Source organism: Hippopotamus amphibius, chromosome 8, assembly GCF_030028045.1.
Source record: "Hippopotamus amphibius kiboko isolate mHipAmp2 chromosome 8, mHipAmp2.hap2, whole genome shotgun sequence".
Taxonomy (NCBI): domain Eukaryota; kingdom Metazoa; phylum Chordata; class Mammalia; order Artiodactyla; family Hippopotamidae; genus Hippopotamus; species Hippopotamus amphibius.
In genome coordinates, this window is record NC_080193.1 from 16,785,598 (window position 1) to 16,808,944 (window position 23,347).

General features: G+C 44.2%; 1 protein-coding gene across 1 annotated transcript in view; it reads left to right on the plus strand.

The window, feature by feature from the left end:
* Positions 1 to 14,704: 14,704 nt before the first annotated feature.
* Positions 14,705 to 23,347, plus strand: part of SRRM4 (serine/arginine repetitive matrix 4) — a 145,378-nt gene continuing 136,735 nt past the window's right edge. Inside the window, exon 1 of the mRNA XM_057746815.1 lies at positions 14,705 to 14,835. Coding sequence (XP_057602798.1) covers positions 14,705 to 14,835 — 131 coding nt within the window. The remainder of the gene's footprint in view (positions 14,836 to 23,347) is intronic.

A 23,347-nucleotide genomic window follows, 5' to 3' on the forward strand; every position in this document is an offset into this window, starting at 1 on the left:
CAACAATCTTACCAGATAAAATGCTGTTCTTCCCACTTTACAGAGTAGGAAACTGAGGCTCACTGAGGATTAGGCTAGATGAGGTCAGGTGAGGGCTTTGGGGAGGAGTTCAAACAGGGGGGCTGATGATGCTAACTTGACACCCACCAAAAGACTTTCTTGACTCACCATAGTTGCACTTTGCCTTCAGAATGACTCATCCTTACTCTAATAATATTAAACCCCAAACTGCTATTGTAATGTGGGTATTTTTCTTCTCTTCACGTGGGGTGACGTAGAAGAAATGAAAGTCTTCCCACCTTCCTGACGGCTTAAAAGGAATAAGCCAAATAAGGCAACATGCTTGTCAGAAAATAGATACCAGGATTTTCAAAATACGGGCATGAATGCCATGCTGCTGCTGGTCAGTGATGGAATTTGCTGGACACTTTGGAAGCAGTCCTTGGATTCTCACCCATAGACTGCATCTGCTCACTAAATGATTAAAAACATCCATCTGAAGCCACTGGGGCAGACTTCAGAGAACTGCCCTGTCCAATTGATTCCCTACTGCAACTGTTTCCCACCGCACCTACTGGACTGCAAGGGGAGGGGCTTAAAGTACAAAACAGAGTTGGATGGGAGTTAGGACTAGGGTTGAGAGGGGAGAGAATTCAGGTGGTAGTGATCAGCTCTGTGAATGCACTCATTCATTTACTCAAATATTCATACCATCGCTCAGTAATGTTTATTGAGCCTCCGCTATGTGCCAGGACCCATTCACGGTGTTGAGATTATAGCTATGAACACAGTGGATGATATAGTCCAACAAACAGTGTTTATTGCAGTAAATGGGAGGGATGCAGATAGTTTTGAGTGATGACTTACATTATTTATTCTATAATCACAATATGTGATGTTTGTTTCAAATGAGCTACACGTGTGTATAATGGGGGTGGGGCTGGCCTTTTCCAAGGCTGGGGAAGATTCTGAGTTGAGATCTAAAGGAAGAATGACTTAACTAGGTGAGATATGGGTGGCAGCGGGGAAGAGAAAGTGTCCCAAGCAGAGAAAACTGATGTGCAAAGATATAAGAGGGAAGAAAAGAACAGGCAGGGTGGTAGTTTCTTCCTCTATCCCTGGGCCCTCCATCCCAGTGTTTGTGACATTCCCATGCCTGCACAGAATGAGCCCTAACCAATGGGAGGCCTAGATCCCATCTGTAGCTCCCGGGGATTTTTACCTAGCCGGGGATCTGTAATCCCTTGCACAGCCTGATGGAGACCCAATAGTTTTATCCCAGGATAATGTGCACAGACTCGCAAGCACAGACTTTTCAGAGAGCTTCATGGAGCTTCATTAATCCCATAGACCTCTGGTTTCAAAAGAAGTACAGATGCTTTAGTGTGACATTTATGCCCTTTCTGCAGCTCCAGCTTCTTCTCTGGCTCTATCCCCAGCCCCAATGCTGATAAACTGAGCTACTTCTGGGAAGAGACTCTGCTCTCCCACCTCCCTGCTTTAGCCTGTGCTCTCCCCTCCACCTGGGACACTCTCTGCTCCCACCTGCTCTCCTGGGGAGCTCTTATTTTTGTTTTACGATTCAGCTCAGCCGTTGCTTCCCCTAAGAATCTTCCTGTAACTGTCTCGGGCAGGACCAAGGGCCCTTCTCAAAAGCTCTCTGCATTAGAGCCCTGATGGCTCTGAATTCTGAATTTTGCCTGTTTAATGGTTTGTCCCCCAGCCACTGGATTGTGACGTCCTTGAAGGCAGGGGCTGTGGTTCTCATTAGACCCCAGTGCCTAGGACTGCTGTGCTCCAGGCGATGTTCAGTCAGTACTTCCTGAATAAATTAATGGAGTGCCCCAGCCTCGTCCCTTCCTACAGGTCACTGCCTAGCCCTGTAGCTTTGATTTCTGTGTGACTCAAACCTGCGTGCCTGAACCCAGACTCCAGCTGACTTCCAGCCGAGGGACTCTGGTTCACAATTATCGTTACATTCAGGCCTCCCAACTCCCATCTCTATGAGCAACAGGAGCTACCCTAAAGAGTTAGCCACTTCAAATAAACCCCGAACTGAAGCAACAGGCCCCTTGCTTCTTCCAGGATGTTTGCGGATTTACTCCAACCACTGGGTCAAGCCCCCTTACTCCATAACCCACTGAATGTCATTATCACTTCTGAGCTGACAGTTAACCAAGCACTTCATCTGGGTCATACCACGCCCAGAGTAGGCTTTTTAAAACCTTGCTACTCAATGTGAGGTCTGGGGACTAGCATCCCCGGGGCGTCACCTGGGAGCTGGTTAGAAATGCACAATCTCTGACCCTACCTCAGACCTACTGAATCAGAATCTAAATTTTAATAAGATCCCAAAGCGATTCTTGGAAAGCACTGAAACACATTATTTTTCAATTTTAGATGCACATTAGAATCACCTGGGGAGCTTAAAAAAAATGCTAGGCACTGTCTCAGACCAAATGACTCAGAATCTTTGGGAGTGCAGCACAGGCATCAGGAATTTCAAGATGTGTCCAGGTGATCCTAGTGTGCGGCCAGGGTCCAGAATCCCTGGGGGTAGATGATTCATCAGCATCAGCAGTGCCATCACTGTATCGATTCCCTATGAAGTAGGTACTATTATTGTCCCATTTTACAGAGCTGTAAACTGAGGCTCAGAGAGGGCTGTCTCTTACCAAAAGCCACAAAGTTGGTAAGTGGAAGAGCTGGGAATTTATATCCAGGTCTGCAGGCTCCATTCCCAGCCCACACGCGTAACAAAGAAGCTTTGTTATTTCTTGCTGTACTATTGCTGGAGTTTGTCTCCTGGGTAGGAATCTTGTTCCTCCAATTTTGCTTGTAATTTATTTAGGAGCAAGGCTTTTACAGAATTAGCCCAGAGTTCTGAACCCAAGATATTCCCATGCATTCTCTTTGCTTCCTACCTTCTCCCAAGATGTAGGTGCCTTCTCCCAAGCACTTGGGCAAAACAGTTTTAATTTAATTCCTGTTCATTCCTGGTCCTTCTTCTTCCACTCTCTCCTGCTTACCCAGCCTCTTAGGTTTACTGTCATAGAGACTTGATTTTGCCTTTGGCCCAGTATTAGAAAAATTGACTGCTGAAGAGTGGACACTTCTGCCCAGCGGATACCCAACCCCTGCCACTCTCCTTGATCATGACCTACTGGTTTCTCCTCTGCCTTTGTTCCTCTCCACTGTCTGGGATTGATAGAGAGTCCAGGAGTCTTTTTACAACTCTACCACCTACTCAATGCTGTAGGAATTTAGGCATATCCTGAACCCACTCCGGCCTTCAGTGCCTTGACATGTAAAATGAGGGGTAAGTTCGTAGAAAAATTAAACAGAGAATTACCATATGATCCAGCAATTCCATTCCTAGGCACATGCCCAAAATAACTTAAAGCAGAGATTCAAGCAGATACACGTAAACCAATGTAAATCGTAGCATTATTCACAATAGCCAAATAAACACATAATAAACAAGATGATCAGGGGTGGAGATAAGAGCTATAAGAAAATAAAACAAGCTGACAGGGGAGAGGGAGACACAAGGACTATTTATTGTTGAGTGATTAGAAGAAGTAGCATTTGAACTGAGATCTGAATAATGAGAAGGAATTTGTATTTTTAAAATCTGAGGGTAGAATACTGAAGGCAAATGGAACAGCAAATGTGAAGGCTTAGAGGTAGGAACTAGCTCAGCAGTTTTGAGAAAAATTTATGTAGGTAAAAACAAGTGTCATGTCACTGCTCTTCCTGAAGTCCTCAAAAGTGCCTCATTACCTTAAAGACAAAGCCTTTGTCACTTAGGTTTCTTGTGACCTGGCCTCACCCTCCTCTCCAACCATACTTCAACCTTGAAATCCTGTTCTCTGTGTTTCTCAAACTTGAACGTGAATCAGAGTCACCTGGAGGACTTGTCAAAACACAGATTCCTAGGTCCTACTTCCTAGAGTGTGTAACTCAATAAATCTAGGGTGGGGCCTGGGAATTTGCATTTCGATCAAGATTCCAGAAGATGCTACTGCTGGCTGGTCTGGACTCCACTGTGAGAATCGCTGCTGTAACTCTAAGCTCTGGGTCTTTGTACATGTGAGTTCTCTCCCTGGAGTGGCCTGTCCCTCTCCCTGCCTCCTTGACCTGGACAACCTATGCCTAGAGTCTCATTTTTCCCTGACCATCCCAACACAGAGAAGAGTGCTTCTTCTGTGTACAGCCTCAGCCCTCTGAGTTTAGGGCTAATATCACAGATTACACCCCAGAGGCATTACCAAGCTACTTGTCTACACCCCCTCCCCTCACCCTGGATTGTGGGCTTATTGAAGGCAGAGATATTTTTCTACTTCTTGTTGAAAGCTCTGTACTTGCTATAATCTCTGGCACTTAGTCTGTGCCCAATAAATTTTGTAAATGTGTTGTAATAATTAGAAAGGGCATATAACTTGAATTACTTTTTTAAGAGTCAGTCACACACTCTGTGGTTTGGGGCCAGAGCGATAGTAAGTGGTCCACTTAATATTAATTCTAGCCTCCGTCAACTTGGATGGAAACCCACAGAAATGTCTTTCCAGGTCAGTTCCACCTCCCTTTTTTATTTCTAAGTTTCTGAAAGCAAGGAGTCTGGCTATTATTTCTGTTTCCCCATTTCTCCATCCCTTAGGAGACCTGTCCCCCAGAATCACCTGGCATCGTTGCCTTCTATTCAGCACCATTTTTTGTGTGTGTGTTTCTGGAACACAGGTTCTAAAGATGCTTTAGATACCTCTGACTCATCATGAAATGCAGTAAGTGGTGTGGTTAAGAGCAGTCCAGCCAGAAAGCAAAGTTACACACACTGGTCCTTTCCTATTGAAGTACTTCCGTTCATCTCTATAAATAGCTGCTCCTCTCATCCGCCTCCAGGGTTCACTGTCTGCACCGTGCTGGTCACTCCGTCCATTTCCCTGGAACCCAGGCTGCCCTAGGCCTCATATCTAGCTGGTTAGTCGGCTCCATGCTGTCCTAGTTGTTAAGTATTTTGAATATTGCTCCTGGGCTCAGAAAGGCCTAGACCTAAATCCCAGCTCTGCCACTTACCACCACCTGTGTGACCTTGGGCAAAACACTTCATCCCTTTAAAGCCTCAGTTTCTACATATGCAAAGGAAAGATCACACAATAGCTTCATCCTTGGATTATTATGAGGGGGGAACAAGATGATTCGATGATTCATGCTTAATCCAATGCGAAGGCAGACAGTAATCACTCAACAAATGCTAAATTTCTGCTATTACTAAGATGACTGTATGGCTATTCCAAGCAAACAAAATCATGAAGAAAGTATAAAATGTCACCCCTGGGAGGGCCCTTAGAGATGCCCAAGTCCACGAGTTGCCACTGGGTTGAAGGGGGACTTGTTTATGCCCAAGGAAGGCTGGGTGAGATGCAGTTAGGAATGGTGGGGTCTGTGGAGAAAAGGAGAGCATTTGCCTTTGACCTGTAGACATGTAAATTTTCTATTTTTGAATACCTTATGGGTTTCAAACAGATCACATCTGTAGGCCGGAAATTCATCCTGTGGACTGTCAACTGGAGACCTCTGAGAACCCAGCCTTGTAATTTCAGGTGGGAAAACTGAGGCCAGAGTTAGGAATGAGTAGCTCGAGTTTAATGAGGATAAGAGTCCTGGCCCTTCATGCCCTCTGTGCATTGCCCAACCTCATCTAAAGACCCCTTAAAGGAGAGGGGACCAAGAGTCACAAGCTTGTTCCTCAAATTCCTGAATCATAGACCTAGGGAATCCTCTGTAAAGTCTAGTTGAGAGGGATCTTTTAAAAATAGCATTTATCACTTTTCTAAAACAAAATTTATTTTGATTAATTTATTTATTTTAATCATACCCCCCAAAGAAAAGTAAAAGAGAAATGCCCCCTAGACGTTCTAGCTACATAATCTCAGACAATCCCTTCACTTCTTACAGAGCCTGCTTCAAAGGGCCACCGCAGGGAGTAAACGTGAAAATGTTCATAAAGTTCTTGTGTAGAGAGGAAAGATTAAATGCTTTGGAAGTTATTCTGGGTTTTGGGTTGGCAGGAGCTTGCTTAGAATCCTGCCTGCCTGTAAGGCAAAGTTTCCAGGAGGAAAATAATACATTAGCAACTGTGGTCACATCACAATGCTGACTGTTGATTTGTGTGGTGATTATTTGTGCAACATTCAATCCAGGGGCAAGGCGATAGGGAGGGTCCTGCTGCCGAGGGCTACCCCCGAAGCCCCGGGCTGCAGAAGATGCCTGGCCTCAGCTCTGCCTCCAGGTCTGCAGTACACAGGGCACAGGAACAGCCTCGGTTTTCTCTTTCTTGTCCTCTTTTTTTTTTTTTCCCAAATCAAAGGTCAGTTGCCTTTGTCTTCTGCTTCAAAGCACTCAAGGAGAGACTTCTGTACTCCTTTCAGGAGAAAAGAAATAACAGACAAGACAAAGTGAGGCACATTCAGAAGTTGCATCCTATCTTTAAAAGCAGACAGCACTAGAGGCGATATACGGTACATACACACGCGTGCACTAAATAAGGTGCGCCATCATGACAGATGGAGGGATGCTTTTAGATGCAAAACTGGACTCTCTTAGGCAAGTTCTTTTCCCACCTTGCTGTTTAGAAGAACACAGACTTGTGTGTCCACATTTAAATATTACACCAGCTTAGTGCAGTTGATGAGATGCCCACGTATGCACATGCCAGATACTTCTTGCTTGTAAGTAGAGGAGCTCTGCTACACACCTCTGTGCAAAAAGTCCTTTGAGTCAGATGCTGGCAATGCCCCTTTCCAGGCCTGGAAAAGACAGGTCAGCCTATTACACACAGATAGATGATACGCCCTGAACATTAGTAGTTTGAGTACTATTCAATACTTTAGGATTTCTGTAGGATCTATGTCTCACCTGTGCTCTTACTTACTCTTGGCACTTTAAGAAAAATGGAATTGGGACTTCCTTGGTGGTGCAGTGGTTAAGACTCCACACTCCCAATGCAGGGGGCCTGGGTTCGATCCCTGGTCAGGGAACTAGATCCCGCATGCATGCCGCAACTAAAAGATCCCACAGAAATCCTCAGCTAAAAAAGATCCTGCATGCTGCAGCTAATAAAAAAGATGCCACATGCCACAACTAAGACCTGGCGCAGCTAAATGAATAACTATTGAAAAGAAAAAGAAAAATGGAATAATTTTGAATGAGGAATAGTTTTTAAATGGAAAGATAAAGCATACAAATGTTAAATTATCTATGGAGATGGAGCAAAGAGGGTGGACAGGACAGGGTGTCTAGATTTGTCTCTATATGCTTTGTGGAAGTTTTGACTTTAGAACCCTGTAAATATCTTATGTAATTAAAAAATAAAGTTATATTAAAAAGCAACCCCTAAAAATAAAGCATAAAATTAAATAAACCTCAATGTAATTTTATTCCAGTTGACTTTAAAATGCAGTAATTTGAATATACACCCAAGTGAGAGGTTAAAACAAAATCTGAAACTGATTTCAGTAATCATATTGTATATGGTGGTATAAGTATGCTTATTCTAAAATGTGTGTATTGTGGAATAGAGAAAATGAGTAATTATGTTGGTGTCACTAAACTTGCATCTTTGGCATGTCAGAAAGGAGATACAAATGTGAGATTTATGATTTATGAGAAAAACCAGCAAGCCTTATTTGAGCTAGAGATACCAGTAGAAACTCATGATATATTTTTTGTCTTCAAAAAATTAAAAAGTATTTTTTATTATTATATTAAATATTAAAAAGTCCTAGAAGCAATGACTGACTAACCAAGTAGAGATGAGCAACATTAGCACTCATTAAAAGGAACCAGTGCTGTGTGGAGAAATGGCTGATTCCAGGTCTGGGGCAGGCAGGAAATTTGTAAGCTGAGCTTGGAACATCTGGATATAGCAGAAAGCGAGAAAGTCATCAAAGGCTTCTAGGGTCATTTCACAGGACTCAAGGAACCAATTGAATAGACCCTCCTGGCTAAAGGTGAGACAGTTTTAGCATTAATAAGGATAATAATAGCAATTAATTAAAGCACATCAAATGTATTTAAATCTATGAATTCATCATAAGTATAAAAAGACTCAGTAGTACTTTTAAAGAATGTTAGTACACCAACTCATTATTTTTTGAACTAGTAAATAAAGGGAAAGGATCAAGGATTCAATCTGCCTTTTCTATGCTAATGGTGCTTGAGTTTCCCAAAGAGTTGAAGAGGGGATCTTTCTCTATAGAAGTATCCCAACTATTACATAAAAATAAATGATGGATTAGAACACCATGATCATTGCAACCCCTAGATAAATTAATAAATTAGGCAAAGATCTTCAGTGTCAGCTAGCATCACAAGAAAAGAAAAAAGTAATCATATATTTTTAACCTGGTGGAATTTCTTTTGAACTTAAATCTGATTAAACTTCTAGATCTAACCATCACTTAACAGGAAATAGAGGGCACAGAGAAACATGTTATTAATACCACAGGTATGCAATCAGGAAAACACAGATTATGAGAAATTCTACTAGACAAACAACCAAGTTTCTTATCAAAAATAAAGAAGAAAGAGAAATGGAATGCATGTACGTATGTGTGTGTGTGGTGGGGGGAACTTATAGAGAAAAGGATACTGAAGGAGAAGCATCAGCCACAATAAATGAGTCTTATTTGACCCCAATTCAAACAAACCAAAAAACAAACACTTAAGACAATTGGGGAAAAGTGGACATTGACTGGATATTTGATGATACTAAGGAACTATTGTTAATTTTGTCTAGTGTGATAATGCTATCACTATTATGCTTGAAAAAAAGCAATTTAAAGATACATCCTGTAGTATTTGCAACTGAAATAATACAATGTCTTAGATTTGCTTCAAAATCATTTAGGAGTATGGAAAGTGGATCAGAGTAAGATTTAAAAAATCAACTATGTGTTGATAATTGTTGAACTTAGAAATGGGTACACAGGAACCCTTTATGCTAGTCTTTTTACTTTTAAATATGTTTGAAATTTTTTATAGTAAAAAGTTGTTAAAAAGTGGCTCACCTCTTTCCCTAACAAATTTCCTTAAAGGGGACATTTTAGAAGTGAAAAGCTAGTGTCACATGCCAATAATGGAAGATAACTATAAAAATAAAATCAGTGAAAGCAAAGCAGCATTATTAAATGCTAGCTGTCCATGCCTCTGAATCTGAAGTCACTTTCTCACTATTGAAAAGTAAGTCCTAAGAGATGTGTTCAAGACATTTTCAGAAAATCAAAATATGGAGATTTACTTCTGGAAGTAACGTAATGGCTAGGAAGACAAGTCATAAAAGGAATACTTTCTCATCATATATGACCATGTGCTCTGATGTTATTTAATACTCCATCTGCCTGGGTACCACCTAAAGCTTCTGGGGGGGGGGTCATGCCACCAGGGTTCCAAGGAACCTCACTTTGATAAATAATGATATAATTTCATTGGCTTTTAAAACTGGGCAGAATAATGGCAGTCCTCTCATTTCATTGCATGGAGCATATTCCTCCATCACTAACTCATTTCTCCTCCATTCTTCCATCACTAACTATGTTCTCTGGTCTTAGCCTCTTCTTTGTGTGTACCTAACTCTGCCAATATGTGATCTTTGCACACACTGAATCCTCTTACCACTCTGAAACTCAGTTTCCAAATCTGCAAAATTCAGACAATGATAGTTCCTTTCTCATAGAGTTGTTGACAAGGATTAAATGAGATAATGCTTTTTTAAAAATTGAAGTATATAGTTGATTTATAATATTGTGTTAGTTTCTGATTACGCAAAGTGATTCTGTTATGTACATAATAATTCAGTTATATATATTATATATATATAAATATATTAATTATATTTATGATATAATAAAGATGTTATGGAAAAGCCCAAATGAACATTACATATATTATATATTATATGTAAATATATTAATTATATTTATGATGTAATAAAGATGTTATGGAAAACCCCAAATGGCCAACCCAATATAATACATATATATATATATATATATATATATATATATACACACACATATATTCTTTTTCATTCTCCTCCCTTATGGTTTATTTCAGGACATTGAATATAGTTCCCTGTGCTATACAGTAGGACCTTGTTGTTTATCTATTTTATATATAGTAGTTTCTACCTGCTAATCCCAATTTATCCCTCTCCCGCATTCCCCTTTGGTAACTGTAAGTTTGTTTTCTATGTCTGTGAGTTTGTTTCTGTTTTGTGAATAAGTTCATTTGTATCATATTTTAGATTCCAGCTATGAATGATAATGTATGATATTTGTTTTTCTCTTTCTGACTTACTTCACTTACTGTGATAATCTCTAGGTCCATCCATGTTGCTGCAAATGGCATTATTTCATTATTTTTTATGGCTGAGTAGTATTCCATCTTACATATGTACCACATCTTCTTTAGCAGTTTATCTGTCCATGGACATTTAAATTGTTTCCATGTCTTGTCTATTACGAATAGTGCCTCTATGAACATTGGGGTGCATGTATCTTTTCAAATTAGACTTTTCCCTGGATATACGCCCAGGAGTGGAATTGCTGGATCATATGGCAACTCTATTTTTAATTTTTTGAGGAATCTTCATAATGTTTTTCATATTTACATTCCCACCAACAATGTAGGAGGATTCCCTTTCCTCCACAGCCTCTCCAGAATTTATTTTTGTTTGTAGACTTTTTAATGCTGGCCATTATGATTGGTGTGAGGTGATACCTCATTGTAGTTTTAATTTGCATTTCTCTAATAATGGAGCATCTTTTTATGTGCCTTTTGGCCATCTGGATGTCTTCTTTGGAGAAATGTCTATTTAGGTCTCTGCCCTAAACGAGATAACATTTATCAAAGGTTTAGCGCAAACGGTGACTAGAACATAGAAAATGGTAACACTTGATAAGTGCAGTTATTATTATCTGAGACAGCAATGAATGTATTTGTCTTCTAGACTCTCAGGGACTATGCAACCAGGGAAGGAGGACTCCTGGTTTACCCATGTTAGTCCAGGGACATTTGGAGCAGTTTATATACATATTCTAGAAGAGAAATGGATATTAAACAGAGAAGGTGGGACTCAGATTAGACACAAAGTAGAACTTTCAAGAAGTGAGACTTAGTAAGCCCTGAATAATAGAATCATTTTTTCTCTCCTTAAAAATCTATATGAAAAATACAGAATCTCCTGATTTGAAGAGTTTAGCATGATCCTGTTTAAGGGCACAAAGACAGATGAATTGGTCTCATTATCATATTTCCCATTATCTCAGTAATTATTTGAATCATTCACTGTTCACTGGACTTTTGGAAATGGGTACAGACTGTCAAGTACCCTGGTGTCCCTTGATGATGGTGGATAATGATTAGCCATATTATACTCTGAGAATTTATGGACAGAGAGAGTAAGGGGGTTACCTCAATAACACAGTAATGTCAGTGAGGTGGGATCCGAACTGCTCAGGAGGAGGAGTAGCTGTTTCTCTGAGCTGGTGGTGCTGCCTTTTTTGGATCATCAAAGAGAAGGATGTATACAAATCTCTGTAGCTCCTGCTCTAGGGTACCTGGGTTTGCAAATCCTAGAATCACTCTCCCTAGTCTCTTCTTTCTTTAATGAAAGAACAATGCCATTCAGATAAAGAAGCATTCTCTGGACATGGCTAGCAAGTTGATTTTAATTGGAATGCCAACTCCAGCCAATTAGCGATGGCTGTCTAAAGAATGTGTTGAGAAGGATTCTGAGGTCTTGTGTCTGAAAGAGTGCTGACACCAGCATAGCCCAGAGGATAGGCAGTGATTGTGTCACATGTTTGTATTCATTAACCAGCACACTGAAAGGTCTCAGTATGGAGACTGATTGCACCTGGGAAAACAGAGAGGGAATGAGAACAAGACGGTTATATGTTGATAAAGTGATGGAGGAATGGAGTTTGAGTCATATTGGAGAAGCCAGACCTAAAGTCCATTTACACACATGGTATTTGATTTTTATAGAATTTCATATGAATGATGCAGAAACTGAGGCACAGACAAATGAAATCACTCTTCCAAGATCACACAATTAGGAAATGGCTGAGCTGGGATTTGAACACAGGCAGTCTGGCTTCGAGGCCCTGAATTTATCACCCAAGACTCCCAACTTAGAAGTCTCAATGCTGTGTGCTTCTCAGTACGTGACTCCTTTGGTATCTGACAGTTTTCACACTATGCCACCCTGGGGTGCCTGCTATCTCAAGATCCCCCATCCCCCCAAGCAAAACCAGAAACTGTATTTTGTACAGACTTCCTTTGCTCTCTATAGAATCGCCTTGGGCAAGTCACTTGACCATCCTACACCTCAACTTCCACACCTTTAAAATGCAATAATAACAGCTTCCCCTCCCACCTTACCTGGCTGCTATTCAGGTTCAAAAGAGACAATATTGTGCAAATGGGAACTTTATCAACATTCTAAGAACTTAGAACAGGAACAGGCTGGGAAATGTTGATTGATCTTGTGGGGGTGGGATCCCATCTACATCTCCCCTGCAAGTGACTCAATTCAGATACCCAATGTCATGACTAAGGATGGTTTCAAATATCCCAGGCTACTTAAGGAGACAGTTCTCAATGGCATTTCAAATAACATCAACTTCAGAGTGGGAAATAACACCAGAGAGTGGGGAATTGGGGGCAGGGGGTAGAGAAAGGAACACATCTGGGCCTAGCTTCCACTTTCCTTCACCTCCAAGCTCCCCAGCCCCTACCTCCACCTGCTGGCAGGGCAACCCACTTTAAGAAGCCAGCAAATGCATCTCTAGTTGTTGACCAGAAGGGGTCACTGCAGAGCGAGCAGCGCTCTCAGGCGCTCACACAAGCAGGCACGCAAACATCCAAATACACAAAAATCCAAATGTAGATACGCTTCTGGAAGGATACTCTGTTACTCCAGAGTTCTCTCTACCTTCCTCCTCCCCTTTCTCTCCTATTTCCCTCCTGTTCCCTTTCAAAGAATTTCAGAAGTTCACATTGGTACCCTGGCCCCTTGGGTCCCCATGGCTATCACCATCAGCAAGAAGCATGAGTTTATTCCCGCTGTGGCCAAGACCCAGTGCCAGGTGCTGGGAGGCCTTTAAGACGTGGCGAAGACTCCTTCCAGGAATGTGAAGTCTGGGGAGTGGGAGGAGCAACTCTGCTGAGATTAAAGGACTCCAAGGGAGCGATGGGCTGAGGGGTCCCGCATCTCTTTTTCTTAATGAAAACCCTGGGGGTGAAGGAGAAAAATTCTGCCCAGACCCTCTGTGTCTAGGTTTTATTGTGATTCTAAACTTCCACTTTCTGGGATTAGGGTTGGACTGGGAGGGGGTAGAAGATGGGGAGGGAGACAGAAAAGTAACAATCCCCCTCTAATGCTCCAATTTCCCCCTCAACGCCCCCCTCCCCAAGAGCTTTCTTTTCCAGAACGGACTCCTCTCCAGAGACAAGCTGTATCAAGAAAAAGTGGCTGCAGCCGAGTTCCCCAAGAGTGGATGGGGTGGGGGGGGATCGGGTCACTCTTTCATTTGGATGGGTTTGGCAGCGGGACATTGGGCTGACTGGCTATGAGGCACAAAAGACATATCCCTTAGAACCGCCTGCACAGATGTAACACTGCACCCCTCTGCGGGCGGGGCGGCTCGGCAGATGGCGAGAGGCCGAATTGGTGACGGATTGTCCATCAGATGGCACTTTCTGGGTGGTGGGGATCTCGCGGCACCCAGGCGCAAAGAGGAAACCCAGAAGACCCCCCCCCCGCCCCCGCCCTGCTGCTGCTGTAGACAGTCCCTCCCAAAAGTGAGGAGGTGGGGAGTGGGTGGAGGTTGGCTTGGGCGGATAGATTAAGTTTTTTTTTCTACCTCCCTCAATAGAGGATCTTCTACAAGACTTGCGAAGGGGTTGGGAAGGGAGGTGGCCAGGCCCAGAGGGCACGCAAGAAAGGGTAGGGGGAAGGCCCACGACAGAGGGGAAGGAGAGGGGGGCTGGGAAGCAGGATCTCACGCCAGGTTCAGTTCGGGGTGCCGGGATTGCTTTTCTCAGGGGTCAGCGCTGCAACTCCGTAGCCTCGGGGCCCTGGTGACAGGCGCACGCCCCGCCCTTTCTCCTCCCTAGACCTGCGGGCTTTTGTTATGCAGATGGCGACAGGAGGCTGAGACGGAGGAGGAGGGAGTTGGTGGGGAGAAGGAGAGGCGGAGAGGGGGGAGGAAAGTGCAGCTCGCGCGACCAGCCTCCTCTTCCAACGTCACATTGTGAGAGAGACAAAACCCGGGCGCGCCGGAGCTCACACGCGCACGCACGCACAGCAGACCCCGTCGCCTCTTCTCTCCGGCGCTGCCGAGAAAGCCGGCCCTCCCTTCCCTTCCTGGGGCGCGGAGGCTCCGCAAGCTCAGAGAGCAGCCCAGAGCCAGCACAGAAGGCGAAGAGAAGCGGCGGACAAGCCTTCTCTCTCCCCTGCCAGCCCGGGCCGAGACGCCGCATCCCCCGCCCTGAACCCCTGTCTCTCCCACCCCACCCCACCCCACGCCTCTGGGTTTCACGCGAACAGAGACCGGAGCCAGGCGTGCTCCCGTTTGGAATCCACGTTTCAGCACTTCGGACAGCGCCCGGGAGACCCGGGCCCTTAGGGTTGGCTATGGCGAGCGTTCAGCAAGGAGAAAAACAGCTTTTTGAGAAGTTCTGGCGAGGCACCTTTAAAGCCGTGGCCACCCCGCGTGCTGAGAGCATCATTGTCGCCAGCATCACGGCCCGCAAGCCGCTGCCAAGGTAATGACGTCCTGTTTAAGAGGGGAGACCCTGATGGTCCCCCTTTCTGTCCTGTGCACCCACAGCCCTGAGGGGTTGGATGCAGGCAGCTGGGCCAGAGCGCCTGTCTTTTCCCGTCGCTACTCTGTATCTCCCGCTGGAACATGGGAACTAATTGCTTGTGTGAGGTGGAAGCTGGTGAGAAGGGACAGAGTCTTTAGGCGGAGCGACGCTCAACCGCTGACCTGACAGCTGCTGTTTGAGAGGTTTTGCTGTCTTCCGGTGGGCGGTGGAGGTGGGAGATGACTTGCCTGAGAAACTTTTCTTGGTATCACAGAGCTCCGAGGACAGGGGGTGTAGGAATGGTGGATTTGAGGCAGTCAGGGGTGTTGTACAAGAAAAGATGAGGACTGAACTAGCTCAAGCCTTGTTCAGAGACAGCGGCACATTTCTATACTCAGCTCAGAAACTAGTGAGCTCTGGATGTTTTGACAAAAGCCCATATGCTGTTCCCTCAAATACACCCTAAACAGCACCCTCCTCCCTGCCTTTCTGGCTGCTGCTGCTGCTGCTGCTGCTGCTGCTGCTGCTGCTGCTGAATTATCTGGTCTCCAGCATCCAAAACCAGGAGTCTAAGCTCAAGAGTCAGGGAGGAGCCTTCCAAGATCCTGAAGATGGTCTCGGAAGAGTTTTATTTGGTTTTTCAAAAAGAATCTGATTGCTTTGAACTCAGGCATAAGAACCGATCCTTTGGGGGTGGTAGAAATAGGGTGATGGAGAGAGGATGAGGGAAGAAATGAAAGAAAGGCAGAAAGAGGGAGAAAAAGATGTGGGGTGAAACAGAGAGAAGGTTGGGGGAAAAAAGTATCCCAAGAGAGAGAAAACCCAATTTTTTTCATAAATCATTCAGTTTAGAAGAGTTTGAGAATGAAAGGAAGAAGACTGTGCCCTCTGTCAGGAAAACTCAAGGCTGTGTGAAAACTCATCTTTTGCTAGTGTTGGATGAGTGGTTGGGTGGAAGAAGAAGAAAGAAGTGGACCAGGGGAGACCACTTGGGGGATTTATTAATCCTGGCAGTCTACATTAGGGAGTAGACTGAAAACATGTCTGGGAAAGTGCTTCAGACAGAATGCCTGTTGTGGCACAGCTGCGTCTGAACTTTCCAGGGGGTGTGGGGTGGAGGACCGATGGGGAGTCATATTTTAAGAACCAAACTCAGACTAGAGAACTTTTCATAGTCTGATAGAGACCTGGCTCATACAGGTCTTCAGAAAAATGGGTGCCCCATGTTGGGAATGGGTGGACTAGAAACATGATGGGCCAGCAGGATGTAGCAGGCTGTAAGCAACAGCAGCAGCAGCCGGTATTGGTGGCTGAGATGAGGGGACATCCTCTGACACAGGCTGGAGAAGGGGAACAATAACACCAAATGCCACCAAAAGCTACGTTGCTCTGCTTGGAAGGAGGTTCTTTGTAGAGAGCTTTGACGTCAGCGGTTTTATCTTCCTGGGTTTCTGCCATCCGTTCCACATTTGGAGTGCACCTACTGTTGGCAAATCATGTGCTGCCTTGGCCAAAGAATATGCCCTTGTAGAAGGGGCTAGAGGAAATTTCATTGGAAACTAGAAGTGTGGCAGTTGGTCCCAAGTCTTCCATGTATTTTAGGGATGCAGGGATAGGAGAGCAGATTCCTGGTGGTATTTTCATTCAGATAAGCACACCTGATGTCCACCTTGCTTGGTAACTTCACCTTTTGCCTGTCAGTCTGTTACTATCATACCTTTTTGCATAGTCAGACTCTCAATCATATGAATTGCTCTTAAGGTCTCCCAACCCTCATGCTTTCTGTAGCTTTGTGCAAATCCTAATTTAACCCATATGAGACTCTTACAATAGCCAGCCCTCCCCACCCAGGTATCATTTTACTCCTGGTGTCTTTTAATGTCCTGAGTCTCCTTCCCCCTCAAAACCACTCCCGAAGTGAAAGTCTGAGCATTTAGCCCCTAAGTTATGTTATGCTGAAAGGATCCTCTTTAACACTTCTGTAACAGGCGTGGCCTCTCTACAGAATAAATTCCAGTTTTATAGCTGTGACTCCTGGTTTGGGGTGGAGAGTGAGCAGGGAACATTTGTATTCAAGTCTTCAGGAGGGCTGGGTTGGAGTTGTCTTTTAACAGACTGGCTATAAAGCCTGAAACATCCCCATTTTCACCCACACCAGCCACGTCCAGCAATGGTCAATTTTTACCTCCTTTTTAAGGTTTTATACTTACTATATTCTAAAGCAGAGTTCTTGGGGAGGAAAGGGATAGAGGCTTGAGCTTAGCATCAGCTGGGCCCAGCAGCTTCCTCTACAGGCAGTCTGGGGACTTGGTCACATCATAAATATTGTCTAGCTCCACAAATGGGGCCCAGCTCACAGTCAGCAGATCAACCCAAGAAGCTGTCTACAGGGAGATGGGGGAGGGGGAGGATGAACCACCAGCTAGTCCAGTTGGTTACACACTTAATATTTGTTTACGGATGAGGGCTACCCCCTGAATGAACTTCCCCAGGATATTTTAAGTCTGTTTCTGAAGATAATTTAGTACCAGGATAGAAGCTTATATTCAATTCATTGATTTCATAGCAATATGCATGCATCATACAACCGTACTCCAAGCAAAGCATTCCCTGGTCCCTCCCTCCCTCTCCCCCTCTCCCCCTCTGTGAGGCATACTTGATGAGGCAATATCTTTATCATGTATCAAATTGCAAGCAGATGTCTGACTCAAATGTCAGAACAGTGTGGCAGTATGGCAGAACAGTGGTTAAGAGCTGAGAGATGAGCTTCACAGGAACCTGGATTCCCTGGTTCCACCATTTAGGGGAGCGCCTTAGGCAAGTGGCTCTACCTTGCTAAGCCTGTTTTGTCAGCTTGAATATAGAAATAATAATAGTAACTGTCTCAGGCAGTGAGTTAGGAGGGTTGAGTCAGGTAAAGCACTTCCCACAGTGCGAGGGACATAGTGATTGTTTAATACACATTGCCTCTAAAACAGCTCAGACCTATAATGACCAAAGGAAATCTACAGTTACTTCCAAGATTGCGTTTTTCCTGCCTACTCATTTCTCCACCTAATAATGCTGACATAAAAAGTGTGAGTTTTCAACTCCTGACAGGCAACTGCATTGAGATGGGGTGGGTGGGATGAGAGCAGCCCCATATTTCCTTCCCTGAGGGAAGGTTAGCTGCTTTCTGATTTGATGCTTTTCGTTAAAGAGTTGGAGGGCTGGTGAAGAATTGTCCGGATTCTGAATTGATTGGTACAACATCCTTATAGAGTATTCTTTTGGTTTGTATAGGGATGACCAAGCACTGCCAATCTAGCCAAGGCTCAAATTCCTTGAAAACTGTAGTTTTAATCCCTGCCCCATCAAATCTAGAGTGACTATAAAATCTGTAGTTCATACCAAGAGTGAAAAGTGTTACCTGTGAGTGGTTATTCCAGGATGGAAGCTCTAACAGGGACCATCCCAGGCAAATCTCGTCCTCTAACAGCTGGAAGAGAGCCAGCATGAGTCAATAAGATACTTAGAGTGTACAAGACCCCCTATTTTGTCCCTGCCAAAGAAGTAGTCATTTTCCTGGCATTAATTTATTCTCTTTTTTAATTGCTTAGTCCAGAAAAGTTTTCACCCAAGAAGGTTAGGCTCAAAGTGGGAAACCTAATAATGGAGGCCAACTCAAACTAATAATCCTATCAGCAAAGAGTAGTTGAGGACTTAAGGAACACGTAACTATCATTTGTAATTAGCATATCAATTGTTTGTAGATACCGGAGTGTTTGTAAAGGGCTAGAGAGGTGGCCCCCTTAAATATGCATTCCCTTTACCATTCTTTTGGCAAGCTATTAATTTTCTTTGAAAATACTTTCCATGCAGAATAGTCCAGAAGCAGACTTCAGCCCAGTCTCTGTCTAAAGGATCATAAATTCCAAACTATTGGAGATTTTACTGCATAAAGGGAAAGATGGCCAAATCATAAGGCAGGAAGAATTCTTTTGAACCATTTAATTCAAGACTCCCCTTCTTGCCAAGAGATCAGTTAGCACATTTGTGCTGACTCTGTCTTTGGGAGCAGAGTGAGGGGCTGTTAGGAGGCGATGTCCTATGGTTAAGAGCCAAGAGACAAGGGTCAGGGAAAATGCTTGCCCTGGAGATGAACATTTTCTCTGGGAAGGGAGTGTTGCTGTTTGGGTCAAACCTTTCTGAAAGGTGAAATTTGTTGAATGGTGTACAGGGTCAGGAAAGGGATCATTTCTGACACTGCCGTGTTCACTTGGCAACCGTGCTGTCTTAGAGACCCAGGCTGCGGTAGATGTTCAGTGAAAGTTGGATGCATTAATTGAATGAGTACACATGGTCCAAATTCAGCATCAGATTAGCCCTCTCCCAGGCCCACCCCCGTCCTGACAGGCTGAGGATGCTGATTAGTGCAACCCCGGAAGCCTGGGAGACACACACACACTGCAAATAGATTTGACTCTCACTAGTGTTAGAATGAAGCTCTCTTGATATAGATGTCTGTGTGGCTGGGAGAGTGGATGTGTCAGCTGGTCTGGGGGCAGGAGGTTGAACTTAATGCCACCTGGAAGTGCTTTCCAGGCACATGTGATTCTCTGTTAACTCCACCCCAACTCCAGGCCACCAGAAACGGGGGGCATCTCTAAGAGCCTAACTTCTATAGATGAGAATGGAAGCTTGGGTCAGGTGCCTTCTGCTCTATGGGCACCTCAGTCATCCCACAGGCGCACAATACTTCTTTAAAAAATATCCTTTCTTTCAGAGTGGCTGGATTTACCTTCCTGTGAGGTGGAAGAGTTCGCGGGGACTTAAAACCAGTGTTCTTTAATTGCTTGTTACTAAGACTTTGACTTGTGAGATTTCTGGGGTGGAAGAGGTAGAACCTTAAAGAGCTCCGGCTCTGAAGTCAGATGGACCCAGGCTGTCATCCTACTGAGCTACTTCCTAGTTTTGGAATCTGTTAGTCCCTTCACCTCTCTACGCCTCAGTTTCCCCATCAGCGAAATACTCATCTCACGGGGTTGTAGTGAGATTCTTCTCACTACAGTTGCCTAAAAGAGCCACTGGAGATTTGTACAGAGCCGTTTTAAAAATCCAACAGGCCCTGAAGGCAAACTAATCAAAAGAATTATTTCCTTTTACTGTTTGCAGATGCTCACTGGCTCCGTGGCTTTTGGCAAGCAATTTGACCTTCTCAATCTCAGTTTCCCCATCTATAGAATGGGGCTAATAATAGCAGCCACCTCCAAGAGCTGTTGGGAGGACTGAATGAACTCATTTATGGAAAGCACTATTTGGCACACAGTGAGGGCTCTGTCAATGTTAGCTCTTACTATTAATAATAAATGATCATTTTTATTATTACTATGTGTCAGGCCCATTAGGGAGGAAAAGATGAATGAAATGCAATCTTTCCATTTGAGGGACTTGAAAATTAGCTGCAAAGGGGGCATAAGCAGGAGTGTGTATGACTGAGGCAGACAGTCTTAACTGCAATAATGTAGATAGGAATAAAGAATGTGGAAAGCCAGAGGAAGAAGAGACCCTCAGTGAGGCCTGGAGTTCCTTGCTTGTCATCATACAGTAACCCTTCATTATCTCGTCTGTAAAATGGGAACAATTCTTTTATTTCATAAATTTTACCTGCAAATGCGAGGAATGATCAGAATGAATATAGCCTTTTTCCCCCCATAGAGTCTCAAGAAAGAGCTTTCCTTTTCCCAGAAGAAAAAGCAGGTTAACCCTCCCATTATCTGTGGAGGGTCCTTGTCAGTTGTAATGAAGGTGGGGCTATGGATAGGAACTGCCCTTATAATATAAATTTCCCAACTCCCCTGTCAGTGGCTTAAGGATACAGACTCGGACGTGGGCCATTAGGTTTCTTGTCCTTCATGGTCCAGCTCTGGCTAAAATGAAATCCAGTCTGCATTCCTCAAGCAACCACCAACAGTGGGGGGATCAGGGTGAGCCTGTACATATCAAAGAGAAAATAAACCACCAGGGAATGAATGTACAAAGTAGAAGAAACTGCCTGTGGCTAAAAACCAAAGCTGTACTTCCATTCATTTAGCAATTTTCTTGAGCTCCTACTTGGTATAGCAGTGAACAGTATGAAGCTCCCGCTCTCATGAGGGAGAAAAATAATAAATGAAGAAAAAAACAAATAAGGTCAGATGGTAGTAAGTGCTTTAAAGAAGAATAAAACAGAGTAAAGGGCTAGAGGGTGAGGGAGGTGATGGCTTTATTGGATGGAGTGGTCAGGGACCTGGAGAAGGGAGGGAGCCAGCCATGAGGATGACTAGGGAGAAAGGGTTTGAGGGAACAGCACATGCAAAGGCCCTGAAGTGGAAGCATGCTTGGTGTATTTGAGAAATAGCAAGGACGTCATTGTGGCTGGAGCAGAATCGGTGAGGAGGAGACTGACAAGAGAATGATTGCCTAGATGTAGGCAGGAAACAGATCAACCTGGGCCTTGTAAGACATTTAAGGACTTACTAGGGCCTCAGCTCCTAGGCTGGGGGGATGGAGGGGGTCCCAGGGGTGCTTCTGTCCTCTCAGTCATGGTCCTGGGTCGGATCTGCTTCTCTTGGTTCCTCTCTCCCGACTCTAATGCAGCCAGGGATGCCTTTGAACAGCAGAGTCAGAGGCTCAGCTGGACCCCTCCATGCATCATGGACAAGCATGAAATTTACAATCTCTCTGATTGTGATCAATCAGATTAGGAAATTGAAAAAGACACTGTTTAGACTTCCAAATAGCAGTGGCAAATCTTGTTCCCATGACAGTGAGGGTTTGGTGTATCTCTCATATCCGTGGGTGCAAATCTGTACCATCCCTCTCACCGCACAGCCTGCCTTCACTGCACACCCAGGAAGCTGCAGTCTGCAATCTCTCTCTCCCTCCCTCCCTCCATCCCTCTCTCCCTCTCTCTCTCTCTCTCTCCTTCCCTCCCCCATCTCCACTGGAGATTTTGCTGAGGGAGCTCCCATATGCCACAGCCTGTATGTACAGCTCCAAGAAATAAAACACAGAATTAAGATGTCATAGAGACAAAGCCAAACCAAATACAGGAACAATGCTGAACCCTAAAACAGTCATTAAGTAATTCACGTCTACATGTGTCTGTTCAAAACAAATATTAAGATCCTCTGGACGCAAAGGTTTCTCATCAGGAGAATCCCCTAGTTGCCGGATTCCCTGGGCTTACATCCTGCTGACAGGTTCGCTGAGCAGAAACACCAACGGATCACTGTTCTCTGGCTTCATTAAAAGTTAAGCTTAGGCAAGTGAGCTGGAATTTTACAAGACAGTTACCACTCCTACGGGAAGAGAGGTGCCATCTGGGCCTGACGTGTGTGTATTCATAGCACGTGTGCACACTCACTCACGGTGGAAATGTGTGTGCCGAGCTCCTTATGTGATTATGTGCCCAGCCCTGTGCTAAACACGTTTCATCTGTTGTCTGATTCCATTCTCACAGTAATGTTAGGAGAGAGGTATTTTTAAGACCTAATTTTACAGATGAGGAAACTGAGGCTCAGAGTGTAGAAGTGACCTGCTCATGGGAACATGGCTGGTGAATCACAATAGAGATGAAAGCCCAGAGCTCTTAACTGAGATGTTTATAGTCAAGTACACTTTGCAGAAGAGGAAAAACTGAAACCAGAGAGGTGAAGCGTGGCTTGTCCAAGGTCACATAGTTCGTAAGTATGAAACCAGGATCTGAACTCGAGTCTGCCTGATGGCAACTATGTTCTTCTTTACCTGCTATACATCCTGTCACTGTGGTTTGGATCTTAAGGTCATGGGTGTTTTTGTTTAGTTTTAATCATCTTATTTTATGCCCAATCAGCTTAGGCAATTGCCATTGTTATAATCCCATCTCACACCACTGTCAGTAACACTGACTTCCTCTATCCTTACCTGTCTTACCCATCTCCATGTCGAGCTAGAAGAACCTCTCTGAAAAGTAAGTCAGACTATATTCACCCTCCTTACCCCCACCTAAGGCCTTCCATCACTGTCCCTTAGTTTGTAGAACTTTAGGCCTTGGTGACTCCCTGCCATGGTATAGCTCCTGCCCACCTCCCCCAAGATCATTTCTAAAATGCTGCTCCTCACTCCACCTGCTCCAGCTGCATCCCATTCCTTTTAGTTACTCAAATTTTCCGTGCCCTTCCTGCCACAGGGCCTTTGCACATGATGCCAAGAAAGCACTCCCTCTCCCCTGGTGCCTAATTGACACCTACTCTTCTTTCAGATTTCAGCTCAAATGTCATCTCCCACAATGCTCTAAACTAGGTCACACCCGGCATTACAGACTTTCTCATCACTGTAGTACCTCTCTTGGTTCTCAACATTTGTAATTTTATATTGATTTATTGGGTCACTGGTTAAAGTGTACCTCTCCTAATAGACTGAAAGCATCATGAGGATGGGAACTGTGTCAGTTTGCTCATTGGTTTAC